This window comes from Thunnus thynnus, chromosome 15, assembly GCF_963924715.1.
Source record: "Thunnus thynnus chromosome 15, fThuThy2.1, whole genome shotgun sequence".
NCBI classification, from domain to species: domain Eukaryota; kingdom Metazoa; phylum Chordata; class Actinopteri; order Scombriformes; family Scombridae; genus Thunnus; species Thunnus thynnus.
In genome coordinates, this window is record NC_089531.1 from 30,182,892 (window position 1) to 30,204,828 (window position 21,937).

General features: G+C 40.4%; 1 protein-coding gene across 2 annotated transcripts; it reads left to right on the plus strand.

Annotated features, from left to right (window-relative positions):
- Positions 1 to 375: 375 nt before the first annotated feature.
- mgat1b (alpha-1,3-mannosyl-glycoprotein 2-beta-N-acetylglucosaminyltransferase b) lies at positions 376 to 19,680 on the plus strand. Of its 2 annotated transcripts, none has more exons than XM_067611714.1 (3): positions 376 to 722; positions 9,567 to 10,839; positions 16,321 to 19,680. In XM_067611714.1, exons 2-3 carry the CDS (start codon positions 9,967 to 9,969, stop codon positions 17,020 to 17,022), a joined length of 1,575 nt encoding a protein of 524 aa, XP_067467815.1. In that variant the 5' UTR covers positions 376 to 722; positions 9,567 to 9,966; the 3' UTR covers positions 17,023 to 19,680. The 2 variants fall into 2 exon arrangements, with proteins under 2 accessions (XP_067467815.1, XP_067467816.1); XM_067611715.1 differs by lacking the exon at positions 376 to 722 and adding an exon at positions 1,139 to 1,382.
- The last annotated feature ends 2,257 nt before the right edge of the window (positions 19,681 to 21,937 follow it).

Genomic DNA, 21,937 nt, shown 5'->3' on the forward strand with positions numbered 1-21,937 from the left:
TCGTCTCTTTTAAAAAGGCCTAAAAACCTTTCCAATCAGGAGGGCTTTTTCATCTTAACTTTCATTCTTATTATTTCCTTTATTTGTGTGTTCTATGTTATTAATACTATAGCACCTTGAGTTTCACTATGAATGAAAAGTGCGGTACAAATTAAATGTCATATTATTTATTATTGTTATTATTAAATCACCAGAGAGATGTACAGCAGTGTGAGGTTAAGTAGTTCCAAATGAATTACTGGCTATCCCTTATCAGATATCTGTTAGTATGATTATAGAAAGAGTCGGATTCGGCTTGGCTCGGCTTAAATCGGTTCTAAACGAATCGATAATCCGGAAGTGCACTCTGGTGTGATGGTCATCATACATCAGAGGACTGTAGCGGCATCCTGTGGAGCCAGCTGTGAGAAGGAGCCACGGCGGAGGACACGGCTACTGCTGCACAGTGGCACCGTGCATACACAAATCACTTAGCAGCCCGCTGCTCTAGCGGGGTAAAAAAAAGCAGAGCCGGGGTAAGAATGGGACGCAGAGGTGGAGGTGCAGGCAGCACCGGAGCCGCTGTGCATAAACACTGGGATATGCTGGGAGTGTGACACTAAGGGAAACACAACTCTAGCTAACGTTAGCTAGCTAGCCAAGTGGCCGCTCCGTGCTTCAGCTTAATGTGAGCCTCGTTCCGTTTCAAGAGGAACCGACTCGCCCTGAACGGCATGTGAGAGGTGAGTGACTCCAGCTGCTCCATCATGTCCTCGTCAGAGCGCTTCTGAATGAGAAAACATCCACTGCTGCTGCTCGGCGTTAGCAAGCATGCTAACGGCATGTCAGCACAACGGGTTAGCTTGCTGTTTGGATATTCTTTATATCCGTGACGCTTAGAAATAAAGACAGACATGGCCGAACACTGGCTGCATCCCTGCTGCATTTAACCTGCACCATGTCCTGTGTGCTAACTTAGCCAGCGAGTTTATTAGCTTGAAAGAAGTATGTGAAGCTCAACAGCTGGGGTTCATATCAGCAGACTGCACAGCTGCATCGCTGCTGACCTGCTATTGGCAACGTGGACATTTGAATCAGTGGAAAGAAGATAGTATTCAGTGTTAGCCAACCGAAAGTCCTAGTTGCCTTCCCCTGTGTAGTCATGTGAAGCATTAGCTGGATGGTACACTGGTGCCGCAGGCTCCTCTGTCCTACCAGTCAGCTCCACGTTGTCTGTCGGAGGGAGGAGGGGGTTAAAGAAGAATAGCTTTAGCTGGTACAGTTTGTGTGAAGAGCAACAGTTCCCTCCCTACTCACAGGCAGCCTCCTCTTGTCTGCAAAGCTTAACTTGCTGCAGTATCGAAAGGGAGGCATGACAGATCTGTAGGCTACCCCGAGGTCAGGTATGGTTAGTTTTACACTTTTCCTTACACACTGTTCCTTAGCTCTAGATTTAATCTCTTTAGACGACCTAGTTTCTCATGTTCCTGACATGTCTCCGCTCACTTCAGGGATTCAAAGTGCTCTGTGTCTGACTCATTTCCTTTCCCCCATGTTTTTACTTTTCTACTAGTTTAATTGATCTATTGTTGCTGTATGTGTGTGTTTTCAATGTGAAGACAACACTTTAGATCAGATGACTGCTATAAAATGTTCATGTTCCTCTTTTTGTTGAATTGACATGACATTCCTTTTTTTCTTGTCTGAGTCTGGAGCTGAAACAATTAGTCAATGCATCAATCAACAGTAAAGTATTTGGGAACAATTTTGATAATAGATTAATCATTTTTAAAATGTAATTAATTTTTCAAGCAAAAATGCTAAAAATGATCTGGTTTCAGGTCCTCAAATGTGAATCATTTTCAGGTTCTTCTATGATAATAAACTGAATATCTTGTCAGTTGGACCAAACAATACATTGAAATATTTCAACTTGGGCTTTTGGAATATTGTGATGAAAATAATAGTTAGCTGCCTGATTCATTCAAAAGAGTTTTTGATGTTCAAGTCAGATATGTCAGGATGGTGTAACCATATCAAAATGCAAAAAACTTGCGTTGACATGATTTTATATTAGTCCTTTTTTTCTAATAAAAGTGGGGAAACAATGTTGTTTTTCAGGATATTAACTTTTTTTTATAACTTCTGTTTGCAACATGAAGTTTGGTGTAAGGAGCATACAGAAAGCCAGACTTAAAGGAAGATTTTAAGGTCAGTTGCTAATATTCTGCAGGTGAACAAGGCCTGTAAAATGTGATTTTATTTTTGAAATGTCAGATACAAATATTACTGAAAACCTTGTACTTTTCTTTGAAACCAGTTTCTTAAAGATTTTCATTTTCATTTTGAATATCCTTAAAGAAGTATAAACTGCTGCCAGTGGCGATCCTGTTGTTTGCTCAAGTTGCTGTAGATGTGGATCTACAACCTGAACAGACCCCCTAACCATAACCCTTTGTCACTCCTCAAACATGTGACCAGTCTCTGTACTTTAAGCCCTTTTCAAACATCTGATGGTGTGTGTTTGAGGGGGGGGTGATGGTAATAATGAGATAAACAGGTCTCGCATGTTACAGAACTGAGTTTCTCTTCTCCTGGAGCAGTAGACCACAGCCAGAGATCCATTACTGATCAGAATGTTTGTTCCTTCTAGTCAAACATCCATCCTTACAAGATTATTGTGTGCCTATATTTATCAGCACTAATTGGTTTAGGCTTTTCTAATGCTGAGGAGCTCCTGTGGAGGAGTTAATGTGACCTTCTTTATCCTCCACTCACTCCCTTCTTCCATCAGATTACCTTTACTATCACATTCACACAGTTGACACTCAGTAGTAGTTTTATTTGACTGGAGAGCTCAGTGTAAGCATTTCACTGTTTGTACAGGAGCTTGTTTGTTCATGGGAAATTGGACTTTGACTGTACAGCAGACTAATTGAAAGGGTCATTTTGATTTTCAGATATTTAGCTCTGAGATTTCTGCCTCTTCCCCAATACAGTGATTCAGCTGTGTGTGTGTGTGTGTGTGTGTGTGTGTGTGTGTGTGTGTGTGGTACCTCTACAACAGAATAGTCCCATCCAACACATCCTGTTCTGCAGCTTAACTGGGACTTGAATGTGAAATGACACTAAAGTCGAGATTTCCCCTTTGATTTTCATGGCTCAGTAGAAACCAGTCAGCATGTACGCTAGGTACCAGGGTTAAATCAGATGTCATCGAGATGTGCTGATACTTAATATAAACGCTGTGGTGGAAAGGAACTAAGTACATTTACTCGAGTACTGTACTGTACAATTTTAAGGTACTTCATTTCAGAGGGAAATATTGTACTTTCTACTCCACTACATGACTTGACTTTTTAAGTTACTTTTCAGATGAAGGTTTGGTTTCAGAGGGACCAGTATGCTGTTACTCTGTCATATCATGTGTGGGGCTGGGTAATGCTTGACTTATGCACTTAGTTCACCATACGAGTGAAAAGCAATCGCAACTTCTGTGGTGTTTTAAGAAAAAAAAAAAAAAAGAGCTCAGTTCTCTTACGGGAATTGTCAGTAAGAATGTATGAGGAGGTTAAGTGTGTAGCAGGAAGGCTCCCATGAACTTTGATATGTTTGTTCATATCAGTTGTTCAGTAAAAGGCTGAAGATCACATGGAGTAGAGCAGGACGTCCTGTCAGCCCCTCTGGACTTCTCAGATAAAGCGATTGTTGGGGTTAGTGAGCGTTTATCTCCTCTACTGATGTGGCATCTAACAGTGCTGCTTCCATCTATGTGATAAAGTGATGGGTTCCATGTTGATCCTGCTTAAACCTAAAAGGACCATTAATAGAATATATACATATACATTTAGTCAAGTTATCTCCTCCATGGTGTTGGTTTTATTTATTTATCTTTTAGTTTGATAAGTTATTACACATGGTTCAACAATAAGACTTGCCTGATTGCTTGGGGCAAGTAAAATGCCACATCAGGCTGGTAAATCTAGAAACTCACTTGCCCAATTGGCAAGTGGTTAAATTTTTTTTTTTTGAAGTTTCCGGTCGTTGTCGTATCATAAATTATGTTCTGGTTCTCTGGCACACAGCGTAGTCCCCTCCGCTTGCACGCATGCAAGAATATTGGCACGCACCGTTGGCCAATCAAGAATTGAGTAGGCTAGTAGTGTGACAGGGTTGTTCCTGCATTGAGAATTTCAAGGCAGCCACCTCCATCAAAAACAGATCCTTAAAATGTCTTCAAATATATTTTTTGTAATTCATGTCTTAAAATATCTTCATTATAGGGGCGGCATTGAATTTTTTTATGTTAGAAAAAAAGGATAAATATTGCAATGTTATAACGGGACAAGATCACAAAAAAAATTGTTTTTTTTTTTTTTTTTTAATAGAAATAAAATCCATTTAGTTCATTTTCACATATCAGCGCCCACGCTCATCAAATAAAAAAACTAATTTGTAAAATACTAAGCATGTTATCAATAATTAGTTGGAAGAAGGACGCTATAATTATAAACTGAAAGTGTCTGCTCCATGAATCTGTAGCGGAATGAGACGTCTGTCCTCCCTCCTGCTCTCTGCTGTAAACACATGTAACGTTAGCTGTTAGCGAGTAGCTGCTCTCATGGCTCCCTCGGTCTTGCTGCTTGTTTTCGGCAGAAACTCTCCCACTCTCTGCCTGCTATCGGATGGTAGGTGGATCGCTCCAGCTATTCCTTAAAGGAGGCTACGCTACTTGTATAACACATTTTAATTTAGAAAACATCTTAAAATACATTTAACAAAAAATCCCTGAGCCAGGTGGGGGTCAACTCCACTGGCAGACAGCCTGCTATAGTGCCACTATATTGTCAACTATTTAGACCTATAGGTTCATGTTTGCACCCTTCCACTGTTTCAGCAGCTATGTATATATTTACCCATGTCTGTCTTATGTTATTCATCATACCATTTAATGTCATCTCAAACATATAGTGAGAACAACAGTTTTATTACCTCCAGACCCAACAGATGTTGTTTTGGCTATAGTAAGGCTTTTTCAGTTACAAGAGCAAGGCTTACATCAGCATCATCTTTTCAAATTAGCTGAACATCTTTTGGTGATCATTTCAACATCATCCCTGTTTGTTGTAACAATATAAACCATTAAGCCTAAATGCAGCACTAGTGGTAGGCTACATCACTTGGAGGTTATGTTTAATTGTTTAGGCAATTTCTCTCTGCTTAAACATTTCAAGGAGCACAATTTCAATTAGGCTACATAACCTCCATGTGATGCCAGAAGAAGGTATGCACACGCATGCACAGATGGTTTTTAAAAGTGAGGTACTACCTCTGCCTGATTTCGGGCCAGGAAAACGCTGTGTAAGGCGTGAAGCAAACGTCCCTCAGTATTATGTGAGCACTGTCAAATAGAGAAATCAGTGGAGCATGTTATTTTCCACTGCCATAAATATTCTCAAGAACGAAAAACATTTAAGAGGGAAATCAGGAAGCCTGGAGTGGAAGAAATTAGTCTAAAAATGTATCTGCCATCAGGTTAGGGAGTCTTTTCCATTATTTGAAAGAAACTGGACTGATTAAAAGAACTTAGTGTTGAGTGAAATATAGGGGATGGGTCATGCCATTTTCAAATATGCAAGACATCTATGATACTTTGTCCTCGTTCTGTTTCATTTACTTAAAGATTTCACATGACAATTAGTCTTTGTTGTTATTTGGTAACTGCTAATAGAACAATTTGCATAGGAGCAAGTAAAAATTGACTTTGGGCAAGTAGATTTCTGACCCACTTGCCCAAATAGGCAAGTGAAAAAAAGACATCAATGTTGAACCCTGTTACATGTATTTGTCATGGCAGTACTCTCATACAGAGGTAGAGGGCAGAGATACTTGCCTCCAGTGCTGTCACTCCTTATAAGGGGTGGAAGATGTTTGGCAGTGGAAAACTTTAAAGGGGATGTTGAAGAAGCAGGTCTGTATGTACTGTATATCATCTCCCACAGACCACTTTTACCCTTCTTACCTCAACTTGACAGTGCCTAGTCACTTGTTGCTTTGAGCTCCTAATAATGCACAATTGATTAAGCCGATGATCTGATGACATCACATACACATGCCTTATCACAGCGGGACTGAAGGCCTTCAACATAATAGTGAAACACAAACTAGACATGGCAAAAATATCATGATTTTTTTTCAGACAAGATCACATTCCACAATTATCACCATTCTTTTTCATGTTGGTTTTTAAGACTATTTTGCAAGTTACTGAACAGTATTCCAGATTCAAAAAAAAACTTCTCTATCACATGATAGAAATTTGTCTTAGGTTAGAGGCTCACAAATACCATAAAAACATACACCCATGAAAGATGCATAAAATTACAAAACACAAACAATTCAATAAATAAATAAGAGCAGGGGTCTCATTTATAACTGTTGTATACGCACAAAATGGGGCCTGAAAGAAGTGTACGCCACTTCCCACAGTTCCCAACAGTTGTGATCTATAAAAACAAACTCGACTGGAGAACACGCGCATCTGTACGCAAACTCTGACCCACGTGTACGAACATTTAGAAAACGGGAAACTGGCGACGCAGATGGTGAGGTTGTGAATTGAAGCCAGAATGTATAATGATTCCTCTCACGCATTTTATTTCACTTAATATCAAATGTTAATTATAGATCCACATTATCATAAACATTCAAACCAGCAGTGATATCTGTATTTGCGCTTGTAGACTATTCCATAAACACCTTTTAATTTGAAAAGATATAAGCCGACTCAAATCTGCCTCACTCGGAGCGCAGAGGAGAGGGTCAGTTGTGGAGCAGCACAGCAGCTGCAGGAAAGTGTAAATATACTGATCCTTTCCTCCTCAATCACCTCAACTATCGATGAAATCATCATCATCAGTTATAGAAATCCAAGATGACATAAAATAACTTGACTTCGACAAATGTAACTTCAAAATAATTGCAGAACAGAGCACTGATAGATTTTAATATCTTCTAATACTGTGCATATATCACCACATATGATTTTAGTTTCCAAGTAGTTTGTGTGTAAAATCACTGTAGTGAACACGACTGTCACTGGAGACACCGCGGTGGCTGCCACACAGGCTTTGTCTTCTCCAGTCACCTCACTACCACATCTTCACCATCATAATGCACTGTGTAAATTAAACACCTGTATGCTAGATTTTGGAGTAAATATCAATGAATACGGTGTTTATTGTATTGTAGATATTTAGTGTGTGGTGTAAAAACTACTTAAAACTGATGAACTGGGAACTGGCCTGCTGCAGAGATGTTTGACTGTATGATCCACAGGAATGTTTATTGACATTGTATTTGGCTGTTTTGGATTACACACATAACTTCAGGAAGTCCAAAAACAGGGGAAATAAAACTGTAAAAGTCTGTTCATGGCTGTCGCTTTCCTTCACCTACAACTGCCTGAGTGCAGGTGATGAGCAACGCTGACTCTTCACTCTGATTGGTCAGGTGCCTCAAGACAGAGAGACTGATTGGTGCGGCGAAAGAAACACATGAACATCAATATTCATGAATACTTTTGCATCGACCATTTATGGTTGAATGTGGGCGTGTAGAGGGCGTGATATTAGGCTGACCCACGTGTGCATATTTCCAGGTGATTTATAAAGGGAAATATACGTGCATTCGTGCATACACACAGTTTTATAAATTCGATTATTTTTTACCGCATGCCATTTTTGGCTTTTGTGCGCACATACACTTTTAGTAAAGATCCTATACACTGTGTGCAAAGCTGCATTAAAAAGTATGGACAGTCTATTTGGCCTTGTTTATAATGGATATTGCAGTGGGAAACCAAACAGTACAACTTAACTAATTTCACAGCTGAAAAGCAAACAGTTGTTGTGTAGAAGCATTAGTGTGTCGCTTCGGATAACCAGCATGAAGTCCACCTTTTAAAAAAAAAAAAAAAAAAAAAAAAAGCGCTAACATCACACTAGCTTAGTTCTACCAGTTAGCAGGTGAGCTGACCACTAAATGGCATTTACCTGCAGCCCAGCTGTCAGTTTAATATGATGTGCAGCAGGTGAGCCTCCTAGCAGGACATTGAAACTGCTGTAGATATCACAAACAAGTTACCAAGCATCAAATCTGTGAGCTAATTGGAGAGCTGGAGACGTGATGATGCTCAGCATTTACTGTCAAAAACAAACAGTTTGGGCTCCTGATGTGAACAGTACAGATAGTTTGCTCTGATATGAGCTCGTTCTTACCTGAGATCCTTGTCACCAGAGGTCATTTTCTTCAACAGATCGGAGACGTGGTACGAGGTGCTTGTCATGTCGGTGCTGTTAGCCTCCTGCTAGCAGACTGTGCTCCGTCACAATACTGAACTAACACAGTGGTCACTGTAGCACAATACTAACGATCTCTCTGTAAAGGCAGATTGTGGAGACATTTTAATTGTTCATGATCTAATATTGTCATATCACACACCCCAACAAACATTGAACTGTAATGAACGATTAACGCATTAAAACACTTCTCATGTTGCGAACCAGGGCCTAGTGGAAAGGCCAGATCTACATGTAGCTACTTTACATCTTCAATCCATGGGAAGGAAAGCACACATTACAAAATACAGTTAAAATAAATATTACTTACAAAAGAGAAGCGAGAGCAATCATCTAATTTTGTGATCAGAATTTAGGACTGTAAATGTTAATTATTTTCATCACCAGTTTATCTTTCAGCTGTTTTTCTGTGTAGATGATTAATCATTTCATCTATAAAATTGTGAAAAATAACCATTACAGTTTCCCAGAGCGCAAGTTGACATCTTCATATGTCTCATTTTTCTCAACCAGCAGACCAAAACACAAAGATATTCAGCTTTTTATGATATAAATATGAGAGAAGCTGTAAAACCTGTCGTCTGAGAAACTGGAACCAGAGAATGTTTGTGTTATTTTACAATTTTGCTTGTTAAGTATTGTTAACAGTTAATGGATCATCAAAATTCTAGTTGATTTATTTCTTGTCAATCAACTGGTCCAGAAACATTTAAGTAATTTATTTCAACTCATATAGATCAACATTTTTGCCAAACTGCCCTCATCGGAAATGAAAATGTTGATCTTTATATGTTGAAATAAATGATTGCAGAGTTCAGCATTCAGATTCCCATTTGTTTCTTTGTCTGAATGTGTACTTTTTGCCTATTTTTTTTCAAATTTGAGTCAACTAGTCTAGATTATCATCCTGCCACTTTTACTAAAGTGTCTTCAAAGGCACATCTGTTGCTTCAAAAGCATCTCTGTGAAAATGGCACAGTATCTAAAGCGGCACTTCCTTGTCTCTGTTGAACAAATTGTATGCTGTAAACATACACATCATATGTCAGAAGGTCATAATCTTGTTGGTGCTTTTACTAGAAATGTGACTGCTTTTATTCACATTTGTAGTTAAGGTTTGTACAGCACATGTCTGAAAAGGGCTTTTGTTTCTGCTTAATCATTTTAATGTCCAGATGAGCTGCATTCATTCTGCTGATTTATTTGTTTTTCCTGCTCTGTTTTCAGGATGATGGCTGAAGGATAACATCCAAGGAGTCACATTCCCTCAACCCAAAGTGACCCCTCTTTCCCCCCCTTTTTTTTTTCTCTTTCATCTGCACTTCTGCGACCCCTTGCTGAACTTCTGCGAGTCCTCTCTCAGCTCATTGCCCCATCTCTATGGGATTTCATGGAGTTGATGCATTCCACAGCAAGATCATGTGAATTGATTTTAAATTGGCCAGTCCTCTTCCTCCTGACACCCTCCTGACCAAAAGGCAGGATGACTCTAGAATTCTAAATAATGTGATCGGATATCAACTTCCTGTCCATCTGAGATTGCAACCTTGGTCTGTAGAATTCTCACTCTGGTTCCATCACTTGTTCCCTTTTCCACAACCCCATCCCTTCCTAGTGTCATTGGGCCATGGTTCGAAAGAAAGGTTCTCTTATACTATGCGGTGCTTTCCTGTTTGTCGCCTGGAATGCTTTGCTTCTACTTTATCTTTGGGGTCGGCCTCCAATAGGCCGCCTTGGGGAAGGCGGTGGAGCTGAACCAGGAGGAAAGGAGGAGTGGGGCGTGGGCAGAGGGAAAGGGAGCCCGGTCAACCTGGCTGGGGAGGTGATCCGGCTGGCAGAGGAGGTTGAAATTCAGCTTGAGACCCAGAAAAAGCTGCTGAAGCAGATTGAAAGTCACAGGGCAGTGTGGGCTCGGCAGAAAGATGTTGGGAAAAGAGAAACAGAAGATACAAAAGAAGTCAAAGTAGAGGCTGTCCACCAGCCACCGAAGCCTCCACTTCCTCTAAAAGACAATGTGCATGACAGGGACCAAACTGAAGAAAAACATACAGAACATAAGCCTGTTCCTACAGTAGCTCCCAACATTAAATTAGAACAGCACCAGGTCAATGAAATAAAGAAGGAAATTGTTGACAACAATAAATTGGTGACTTCTGTTGCAAACCCAGAAGTCGTCATTCCTATTCTAGTTATTGCCTGTGACAGAGTGACGGTAAAACGGAGCCTTGACAAACTTATACAGTACCGTCCTTCTCCGGAACTCTATCCAATCATAGTCAGCCAGGACTGTGGGCACGCTGAGACAGCTCGTGTGATTGACTCCTATGGCCATCAAGTGACACACATAAGCCAACCAGACTTGTCGGACATCAGAGTCCGGCCAGAGCACAGGAAATTCCAGGGCTACTACAAAATTGCCCGACATTACCGCTGGGCACTCAACCAAGTGTTCAACACGTTCTCCCAGTCCACTGTGGTCATAGTGGAGGATGACCTGGAGGTGAGTGCTCTCCTCTGCTTAATTCTCATAGCATCCACGCATTACAGTAGGCATTATCATCCCTGAGAGCTGGCTTATTGTGTCATTTTGCTTTATTGGGTAGTTAGACAGTGGAGATGCATAGGAAACATTGGAACCCGGAGGGGAGGGAAGGGGGGTATTCGCGGGGCTCGACTACAACAAACACAACAACATAGCAGTAACCACCATTTCGCCATTCTGTGTACATCAGCGAGGAGAACAATGAAGAGCACATTTCGGACAAATAACGTCTGAAGTGTGTTGCCTTTTCAGTGTACATCCAATCCTCCCATCTTCAAAATACAACAGAAAAGTGAAGCAGAACTGACCAGTTTTGCCCTACAGGTTCTCAAGGGTTCATGCCATAGGAAGCTCCAGGTTACAGGTCGTTAAGTCCTGCAAATGGCAAAACACCATCAGACCAGTTGGTCAGGATGCTCAGATAGCTAGTTCTTGTTTTACTGTGGGTTTCTATGTTGGGATGTGCAGGCATTGTATCTATTTACTTTGGTATGGCCATCCACAACCAAGTAATTTTGATGAGCTGAGTTACTACTTAGGTAACATGTAGTACAGGTAGTAGTAACAAGTAGTAGTACAACAACTTGGGTTTATTTCATGTACACTGTAATTTGCACATCATGATGAAAGATATATTTATTGTCCTATTTAATACTAATTCTAACCAGGTTTTGAGTATGTTGTCAGTTCACTTAAAGTGGCAAATTTAAGACAAATCAGTAATGCAAGTCCAGGTGAGATAGACTTTTAGTGTGGTGTTGATAAACACTGCTAGTTGCAGGAGAGGATCACTCACCTCATCACATCCTGGGAATCAGTCTTTGGCAGAGAGAGCTACTGATGATATTGGCAATGATTCTGCAACCTGAAACCCAAAGCCACACCTCCCATTCACGTTAGTGCTGCTAGTTCACATTAGCTTAAGCCATGTTTCCACCGCAGAAACTTCCACCAGGGACTAAGAACCTTTTGAAGAACTCACTTCCTCCACCTGTCTTTCCACCAGAGGAACCAAGGTCCAAATAAGTTCCAGGGAGATTATTTTACCCCCCAAAAGTCCCTGCTGGGTGTGTAGTACTTTCTAAAAGTATAGGAACTTCGGGTCTGAAGGGTTGACTGTTGCTGATTGGTCAAACACAGACAATGCAGCTGCTTCAGCTTGTGTACCACTTCATTCATTAAAACAAGGAAGGGCTGTAGTATTGATTTAGGATGAGGGGACAACATTTCTCTTCATTTGCTAAGGTTAAAAGTAAAGTTAGGCTTTGTTGTCAGCTACCCAAAATTGGTAGGTGTATTTTTGAACTTTGGACAGAGCTAGGCTAGCTGTTCCCCCCTGCTTCCCGTCTTCAGTATTTTAGCTTAGTCCAGTATGCTAAGCTAGGCTAACCACGTCCTGACTCCAGCTCTGTACTGAACACACAGACATGAAAGGCAAATCTAGCGAAATAGCTAAGACTGGCCAAATGCCACTCACCAGCCAACAGGTCTTTGTCAAACCAACTCTCAAGAGTAAATTCAGCTTTGCTCTTAAGTTCCCCTTCAAGTAGGGTTGGGGTTAGTTTAGAGTTGCGTCCACATACTGACACTATCCATATATATTGTTTATTCACTGTCTTTGTTCCACCACACTGTTCATTGCAGCTGTGTGATGCTCTACATTGAGTGAAACATTCTAAAAAGATGCAATGGTTGTTATGGCTGCACCATTCCAACAAATGGAAATGTTATAGATGTCATGTGCATTAATTAGTGCACATTTCCACAGAATTCAGCCATATTCGATAACTTTTGTAGCTCCAGCAGAATAGAAACAACAAAGTGAAACTGTAGGTTTTAACAGCGCTTGTATACACAGCATGTGTTTGTAATTATGATCCCACTGGTAGGTCTGGAAGGTTTGAAGAGGTTAGATAGCCTTTTGATGGTAAAAGTGTAATTATATGTGGTTTACATTCAAATCTGGGTTAATGATGATGAGTTGCTCCCACTGGTTCACCATTTGTCTCAAATATTCATCACTGAACTAAAAACTGTTTTCTCAAAATGTGCAGCCACAGCTTATTCAGAGTTTATGATAACTTTGCACTCCGCAGTACCCATCTCTAGATTGGTTTCCAGTCAAAGCCATTGTATAGTATGTACATCATATTTTAGTACATCATACAGGATGATGCATGTATTGATCACAGCAGAAACTGTGACCAATACTTGGGAAAGATATCGTGAATGGACAGCTGTAACCCCAGTTGCATGTTGAGACCGGCACATTGAACTGATTATTGGACTATCTGTGATGGCACAAAAAACCTGTTGGTGAATCTGTGAAACCCCTCCTCCCAGCTGTTAGAAAAGGATAACAAAATGTTTGGCTGCTTAAAAAGTGCCACAGCAGCAGGAAAAAAGTTGAAGGAAATTCAGAGTAACTTTGACTTCAACGAGCAGTTTGAGGGAGAAACTGTGCCCTGTAAGTCCACAATTATGTTACCAGTGAGAGGGGGAGATCTGGGTTTGCTGACATGTAACTGTTCTCCACTGATTTCCTCTTTTTTATCACTGACAACTGAGGGACTAGTTCCCCTAGTTTGGTTTTGCTGAGTTAAAGTTCATTTAACCTCTTATACCCTGCTACCCATCGGTGGAAACATAAGGCTTACATTTTGCAGCCAAGTATTGTTCAAATGAACAAATTTTATCTCTTTGTATTTTTGGGACATTTTTGCCTTTATTAGATAGGAGCAACAGAGAGCTGACAGGAAATGAAAGGTGAGAGAGGGGGGATGGCATGCAGAGTCCTCCAGACTTAAAGCACTGATATTGTGATTAAATGGTCAGCCCTTAAAACTTTATTTTAAAAGGTTAGTTTTGTAGGTTTTTTACCGCAAGAAAGGTCTATACAGATATAGGATGCTGTATGTTGCACAGACTGTAAAGTTCTTTGATGCAAATTTGTAATTTTGGGCTATATAAATAAAATTGACTTGACTCAAAATTTAGTCAACATCCAAGAGCTACTTAAAGAATAACTTGACACTCCCTGAAAATCTTGTTTTCACTGATCTCCAGTGGTTTTACTTTCTAACTTTGCTGCAGTGATGTACAGGTGTACTCCAGGACTGTGTGACATCACTCTTGGGTGTGGCTACAGGTACATAGTAGTGTAACGGAACGTAGTTGGTCTGTGATCTGTACGGATCACCCCCCACAGTTCGGCACGCATTTGAATTAACTGTAAAATTTAATGTCTCATTGGAGACCAAGTAAACAAAATGCTGTAAGTACAAGTCACGGACAGACAGCATGTTGCTAACAGGGATTTTGAAGAACAACAACCAATCCAGCATCTAACGGTTCCGTAGTGACATCTGCGGGTATGTTTACACACTGTTTAATTTGCTGCAGCTGAGCAGCTAATCAGCTATCTAGCAGCTAACTGAGGTTAGTGGTGCACTTTTCCCTGGTGAATGTTTGTTTGGTGGCTCATTCAACAAGCTGCAGGACCAAACGTGTCTTCATGTTTTTAAGCATTCAAAATCTAAAACTAACAATACCTACTGATAACATAGGTGTAAAAATTTACTAATATAATTATCTTTGTTTTAAAATATATTTTTAATGAAAATGCCATTTAAAATCGTGTCCCAGATTTTTGTCAACTCAGATTTCTACAAAAACATAATTTAATCAGGCATAAAAAGGGTTAGTTATATTTTAAGGACCCCTGTCTCACTTTCTGGTTTCAAAAAAGGCGAGAAAGCTGCTCAAGCACTGGTAAGCTGTCTAATTTTTTGATAAATTAATTAAATAATGTTGCTATCAGGTGTGTCTCAACCATAGTAGGTCAACTCCGTTGCCCTTCTAAAACAAAACTAAATAAGAATTATGGGTTAAAAATGTGTATTTTCATTAGCATTAAGAGAACTCTCAGCAACTTTGAAAAATAAAATGGCTACTCAGTACGGCTGTGCTGTGAATTGAAAAAATATAACATTTTTGTCAACTCCGTCAGATAGATGTCAACTCTGTCAGATATTTCATCTGATGATCTATGCTGACAGAGGTGACATAAGTCGATTCTCTTTAATAATTGAATAATGTGTTTGAAATTACTACTTTATTTTCCATTAAGTTATTTAAATACCATTACTATTTTTTATTTGATGCATATCAATGACTGAGAAGGCTATTTACTCAAAAATGTTTCATGTACAAATGGCTAAACAAAGCCTGTCTTTGGAGGTGAAGAGGGCCAGAAAGTAGAGAGTATCAGAGAAAGAGAAGGGAGAAGATAAATAATCAGTCTGACAAAAAGACAGAAGAACTACAAAGGGAAAGAGAAAAATGGAGAAAAAGGCTTGCAGAGGGGATAATAAAACAAGAAGGAGACACTCTGCAGATAGCAGACACACCACCAGGTAGTCCATTAGATGAGGGCCTTGATGAACCAGGTGTTAGCAGACAGTCCCTTGCAGGAGAGAGGGCCAGGAAAAGACATAAGAAAAGGTGCTTAAGAGAAATCATTCACAAATTTACAGATTTTTTTGTTTATATTCATAATGATTTATAAAATGAATTTATGTCAATAAAAAGTTTCTATGGTACAGCTTATGTGTGTTCTTTGTTTTATAAATGATATATGTAGTTTATCACAAAGACAAATTACATTATCAACAGAAATTTTAAGAGGGAAACATTATAATGGTATTTATGTCTTGAATAAAAAGATATCAAACTTTTTGATTATACAGCTAATTAAAGAATCTTGTATTAAATACAACAAAAATCATTAAACATTTCATTCATGTTTTATATTGTGATACTATGACTTTTTGTGTGCCTGACGGAGTTGACAAAATCCAAATCTTCAGCTACAAAAAATACTATTAAAGAAAAAATAAAATCACTTGGAGGTTGGCCTGTTACAAGGTTTAATAGCCAAGACTTTGATCTTTTAAAATATGTTTTCCCAGCATAATTGAAGAGCAATAATCAAAATCCCCCCCAATAAGGTTTTGTCCCAATTTTCAAGAATGAGTGACTGTATATTATCATGAGGTCAGAGGACCGTTCTCTCAAGGTAAAATTGGTAACTGTAGGTTGCAGAGTAGCCAACGTGCACACCAACACATCAGGCTGGCTGATTGGTTCATTCTGTGTTCCTGCTGGGAGGTGGGTCATAAGCGTAGACAAAAACAAAAGTAAACGCATTAAATACAAGTATAAAATAAACCATCACGCAACCCACATAGACATTCACCTATGTGCAGCCAAGAGAAGCATAATTCAAGCCTTACCCATAATGGTGTCCAGCTACGCAGTGAGTTTTGGTTTTGTGTGAAAAAGTTCTGAGATAGCAGCCATTATTGGACTGACTATTGTGAAATTACCTCTCATCAATTCTTCTGCTCTGTTTATACTCTCTCCCTCTTCCTTGTTTAGGTGGCACCAGACTTCTTTGAGTATTTTCGAGCCCTGTACCCAATCCTGCGCTCTGACCCAACCTTGTGGTGTGTTTCGGCCTGGAACGATAACGGCAGAGATGCCTTGGTGGATCCATCCAAAGCTGAACTGCTCTACAGGACAGACTTCTTCCCTGGTCTGGGCTGGATGCTGCTGAAGGAGATGTGGGATGAACTGGAACCCAAATGGCCCTCTGCGTTCTGGGACGACTGGATGCGTCAACCAGAACAGCGCAAGGACCGCTCCTGCATCCGGCCTGAAATCTCCCGGACTATTACCTTTGGCCGAAAAGGCGTCAGTTTAGGTCAATTCTTTGACCAGTACCTTCGCTATATTAAGCTAAACACTGAATTTGTGCCTTTTACCAAACAGGATTTATCTTATCTGCTAAAAGAGAAGTATGATGAAAGGTTTATCAAAGAGGTTTACAGCGCCCCACTGGTGAAGATTGAGGACCTACAACAGGGGGGGAGTTTAAGAGGAGCCGGTCCGTACCGGGTGCAGTACTCCAGCCGGGACAGTTTTAAAGTCTTTGCTCGAAATCTTGGGGTGATGGATGACTTGAAATCTGGAGTCCCTCGTACAGGTTACAGGGGAGTAGTCAGTTTCTTGTACCGGGGTCGAAGAGTGTTCTTGGCTCCACCAGAGGGCTCAATCAAGTACGACATCAGCTGGAGCTGAGAAACGATCCAGACTGTACAATGTGAATGGTGTTGAAGAGGGGAGAGAGCCTTACACAGAGGAACACCCTCTCAGACCAAAGAATATTATCGAAAAGGTTCATGAAGGAATTAGAGCAGCACAGATGGGGCTGCACATCAGTGGAGCTAGGAGATCAAGGAGTGTTGAACCAGGCCTGTTTGTCAGGAAGTTTCTAAAATCGGGTGCTCATTCAGGATCAGCTAGTTCAACAGCCACACGGACTTCACAAAGGGTTCAAACTTTTATGAAAGGAAAATTCCACCCCTAAATACTGTTTAAAAACAGCTATTGGCAATGTGCCTTGCTTTATGGGCCCATTTTGTTTGGTGTGTTTTTTACTCCTGTGAATAACTGGCCAAATGTAGAGTTAACATCACATCCAGACATTTTCAGCAGCTGTAAATGATGGTAGCAGGAAAGAATTAGAATCGTCAACAGGAAGCGTCATGTTTCAATGTCAGTGATAATGCACTGGAGGCCAAACAGCAGCAGAGTGATCATGTGTGGAACTTGGGAGAAAAACACTGCTAAATGTTAAAAAAAGATGAACCAAGATTTTACACACTGCATTCTTTTTTTCAGTGTTTGGCATAAAAAGAATCTGAAGTTGAAATTGATCCAACTCTTCAGATCATGTTACTGTGTAAATCTATAAAATTAATCAGAAGCAGAGTTGCGTGCAAAGGAAAACTAAAAGCTTCTTCAAGGTTTTAGGTGGTATACAAAGGCCATATTCAGTGCTGAACAGTCATTATATGACGATAGAGTCCTGATGGTTACCATTAAAGATGAAAGACTTCAGCAATGATACAGAGAGAAAGCATTGCAGAACAAGAAGAAACATCACCATCCCCACCCCAATATAGTGGTCCTGATCCAGGATCATCAAACTGTATCACAGTCGTACTTTGCTATCTGCTGGAACTTGGATATTTCAGTCCGTGAGCAACTCAAAGCATTTATCACAGGAAGAATATTGAAAATGCTCACATACCAGATTATAAGAAACCCAGTAGGTGGAAAAAATGAAAAATGACATCAGGCAGGTGCGAATTAACCAAAAACATGATTTAGTCAAACCAAGAAAGGTCTCATGTCAAATCAGTACAAGCCACATAAAATCAAATATGGCACAGGATGTCTTTTTCACTCTCTGACAAGAGTGCTGAAGGCTATTTAAAGAAGATTACCACCTATAGTATTGCTGTAATATATCATCTGGTAGCACTGAACTCTGGTTGGTGAGTGAAGATGAAATCCTGCACCATGTTTGCTAAGATGGTTGTCTACCATCAGGTGAGTTTGTTTCATACATTCCCTCTATAATGAATTTCATGAGCTGCTACAGTGACACAAATGACATGTCCTGGATCAAGGCAACGCCTTCTGTAGCATCACAAGAACAGTATTTCCACAGAGCTTAAAGTACATAACACCAAAACAGTAAGTTATACTATGACACAATAACCCTGATAATGTTTCATACAGGAGAAGTAACAAGATGTATAACAGTGTGACAGGATCAAGGGTGGAGTTTTTCTTGAATTACCAGCACTGCTGTCCTTATATAAGTTTATGAACATGGCCTTGAAAGCAGTGTGATGACGGCACACAACACTAAATCAAACCAGAAGGATGATTCTCACAGTATGATGGCCTCGGTCTGCTGCAAACGAACTAGTTTGTCTTGTCCAACCATGTCTAAATGCTTGTAGCTGTTCCAAGTGTCCCAACGCGATGAATTGTTCAAATGGGGATAACAGTGCACACTTTCAGTCTGTCCTAAAATGCATTCAAGGTTTTTCACTCAGCTGTTCTAATGAAACATGACAGAAGTAGTTCTATGACGAGGTTCAAATCATTTCACAGCTCTGCACACCTGGCCATTCACTGCATACAGTGATCCTCATTGACAGATTGTCTGTTCTGGAAAGTTAAGATGATCTGACAAGCACTTAGTTTGAAACATACTGAGGACTTTATAGTTGATCTTCTGTTTGAGCTGGTCTTAGAAGGTCTATTTTTTTAAAATGTCTTTTAATGTTTCCGAAAAGCCCAGTTGGATTTTCAATCTGATGGTTGAAGGAAAAGCTATGTTAATTCTACAACCCCCCTCTGCTTTCAAAGGGTTAAAGAATCTACATTTCCACCACACCATGGTGTGGGTGAATGAACATGGTTTCTAAATGTGTAGAAGGAAATTGTCAATATGAAGGGTGAAGCTATAACGTGTAAGGCTATTTTGAAGTAATTTAACTGTTGTGAACTTTTAGTTCTAACAAGTTTGCCAAGCTGCAAAGGAGATTCAAACATCGCTGAGTCTGACATTTTATTGATGATCACACCGAAACCTTGATACAGGGCAAGTTGTAATTACATGACATCCAAACCATGGTTTGGTCAGCTTAGGTTTGTTGAAAAACCAATGATTGTCTGATAGTTTTTATTTGTTTCTGCAACGAGACGGCAGGTGGGTGGCTAGAGAAATGATTATCACTGTACTGTATTTAGCTTTGGGAGATTATCCACAAGATTGATTGATTCCCATGTCTGTATGGTGATGTGTAAAACCACTGCCTGATGTGTTTATAACTTTAATACATTATAAATAAAATCAACTATTTTGATATTTGTCCACACGCTGAAGGGGTCACTTTCATTGACAGCAGTGTAATCCTTGGTAATGTAGAATGGTTCTTTTCCTGATTTTCTGCCATTCTCACACTAACCATGAGGAAGTGGTGCTATTTGGACCCCAGCTACGAGTTTGGGTCATGGGCACCTGGGCATATCTACAAGCAGGTGGAGCCTAAGGTCGTTTTCAAACCTATAGTTGATTTGCTCTGGTCTGAAACAGTGGACGAGTTGGTAAACTAGCATTTGCTTCTTGGTTCAGTTTCTTTTAACACAAAAGAATTTAAAGCAAACCAAAATGCATCACTAAAAGCCACATGAGAACGTTCACTACATAGTTAGTTTCTAGTCCAGGTTGGACCTCAGGTTGGATTCATTCTCTGGCTAGCTGCTAGCAAGTGTTGATTTCTTTGATTCGCATCCCAGCATGCAAAGCACACTGGAGCTAAATGAATCCTGTAGCCAGTTTAGAGATCGTCCTGTAGTCGGGTCAGATCGAGGTCAGGTCATGTTCCCACCACAAATTAACTGCTTTAGAATTAGTTTGTGACCAGACTGAGATTACTTACTCTAAAGGGTCTCTTTGTGGTTGCTTTGGTCTAAACTCAAATAGGACTGCTGTGTTCAGATCCACCCAAATGGATCGTACCTAGGAGAAAAAAAACAACCAGAGTCTGGTGCAACCGGACGGAAAAAGGCAGGTTTGAAAACATCCTTGGTGTCTGAGGACTGGACCATCCCTGAGTTCCCTGTAGTTTAGCCAGATGGAATATTTAGGATCCAGGGAAGCATCAGGGCACTTAAAACGTGCCAAAAAAAAAAAAATCAAGTTCAAACAAATTAAAACTAACACATACATTACCATTGCAATTTATTTAAAGACAATGTGCTTAGCCAGTTTTCAAGGACTCTACTGCCTCTTTTGAATCACATGTGATTTGGTCAGCAATTTGAAAGTGAAATGAAATGGCAATTCAGTCTGATTATCAGGCCACTAACAGGTGACCTCAGAGGAGTTGTCTTGGTAATGTTACTGCAAGTAAACAGTCTAACCTTACTCGTGTTTTTCCATCTATAGTATGGTATCGAATCCAAAATGTTACATGACTTGTCAGGTCATTTGGCATCATGAATATCTGCTCGGCATGGCTCACTAGTTTCCTCATTATGTGGAAACTAGAGCATGGCCTGTTGCACTAAGAAACTGGATTTTGGATTTTAACAAATCTTTACTGATCAGATATTCTATTTCTCCCACCATCATATATCTGCCAAAGTCATCCATAAGGCACATGTGTCGGAGTTGTGGTTGCCTGTCAGAATCACTGCCGCTTAAGCCACATTTTTACGTTATACTTAGATCTTGGTTGCTTTTAACTATCTTTTTTAACTGGGTGCTGGCTGAGTAAAACCATACATCTGTGAGGGAGTGAAATTACACCAGCAGTGGGCCCTGTTTTGGGGCTCGTATCATTAATAGACTTTCCAACAGAGTCTTGGACGGCAAATTTTACACGGACGTTATCCCCAGAGAAAGCCAACTTAGGCTAAAAACCTACCAGAGCTGATACATCTGCAGTGGGCCTGGTCGGAGCTAACAAGTCTCGAGTCTGCAGGTAGCCAATGGCCCAGTGGCTACCCATGTTGACTTCACCTTGTCCCCCCTCCTGGGCGTCTGTAGTTAAGGGTCACAGATGGCTCTCTCTCCCCCATTACCCGCTCGGTACCAGTGATGAAATCCCACTCTCTAACCTCTGGCTGAGCTTCTGCCGGGGCCTGTCCTCTCCCCTATTACACCTCCTGCTTGTGGAGTGGACCGTGTCTGGCCTGCCATCAGAAAGTGCTCCACACCCGCTAGTTTCACCCCATTTATGGGTCCCCTTCACTGGGCCCCTGGGTTCAAACATCCCTGTTTGTCACTCCTGCAGTCGGAGCCTGACAAACTGCTCCACTAGGTGTCAGCTCCAGTGACCTCCTCTCCTTCATCACCGCCACCTGTTACTATCCCAGTGCCTCCCCCCATGCAAGTGTCAGATCAAGTAATCAATCACTCAACCAGCTTGTAAACGATCGGCCATAATCTCAGATCAAAGCTTTCAACTTACAAAGACAACGCTGAGACTGAGCAACCTGAGATTTTAATATTTGGAGACTATCATCAAATTCGTAAAGCTTCCTGGTGCTATCACATACTGTCCCACAGGAGGCAAGACAACTGATTTTATTGAGCTAATCCCAGCTTTTCTTGACATCCATCCCT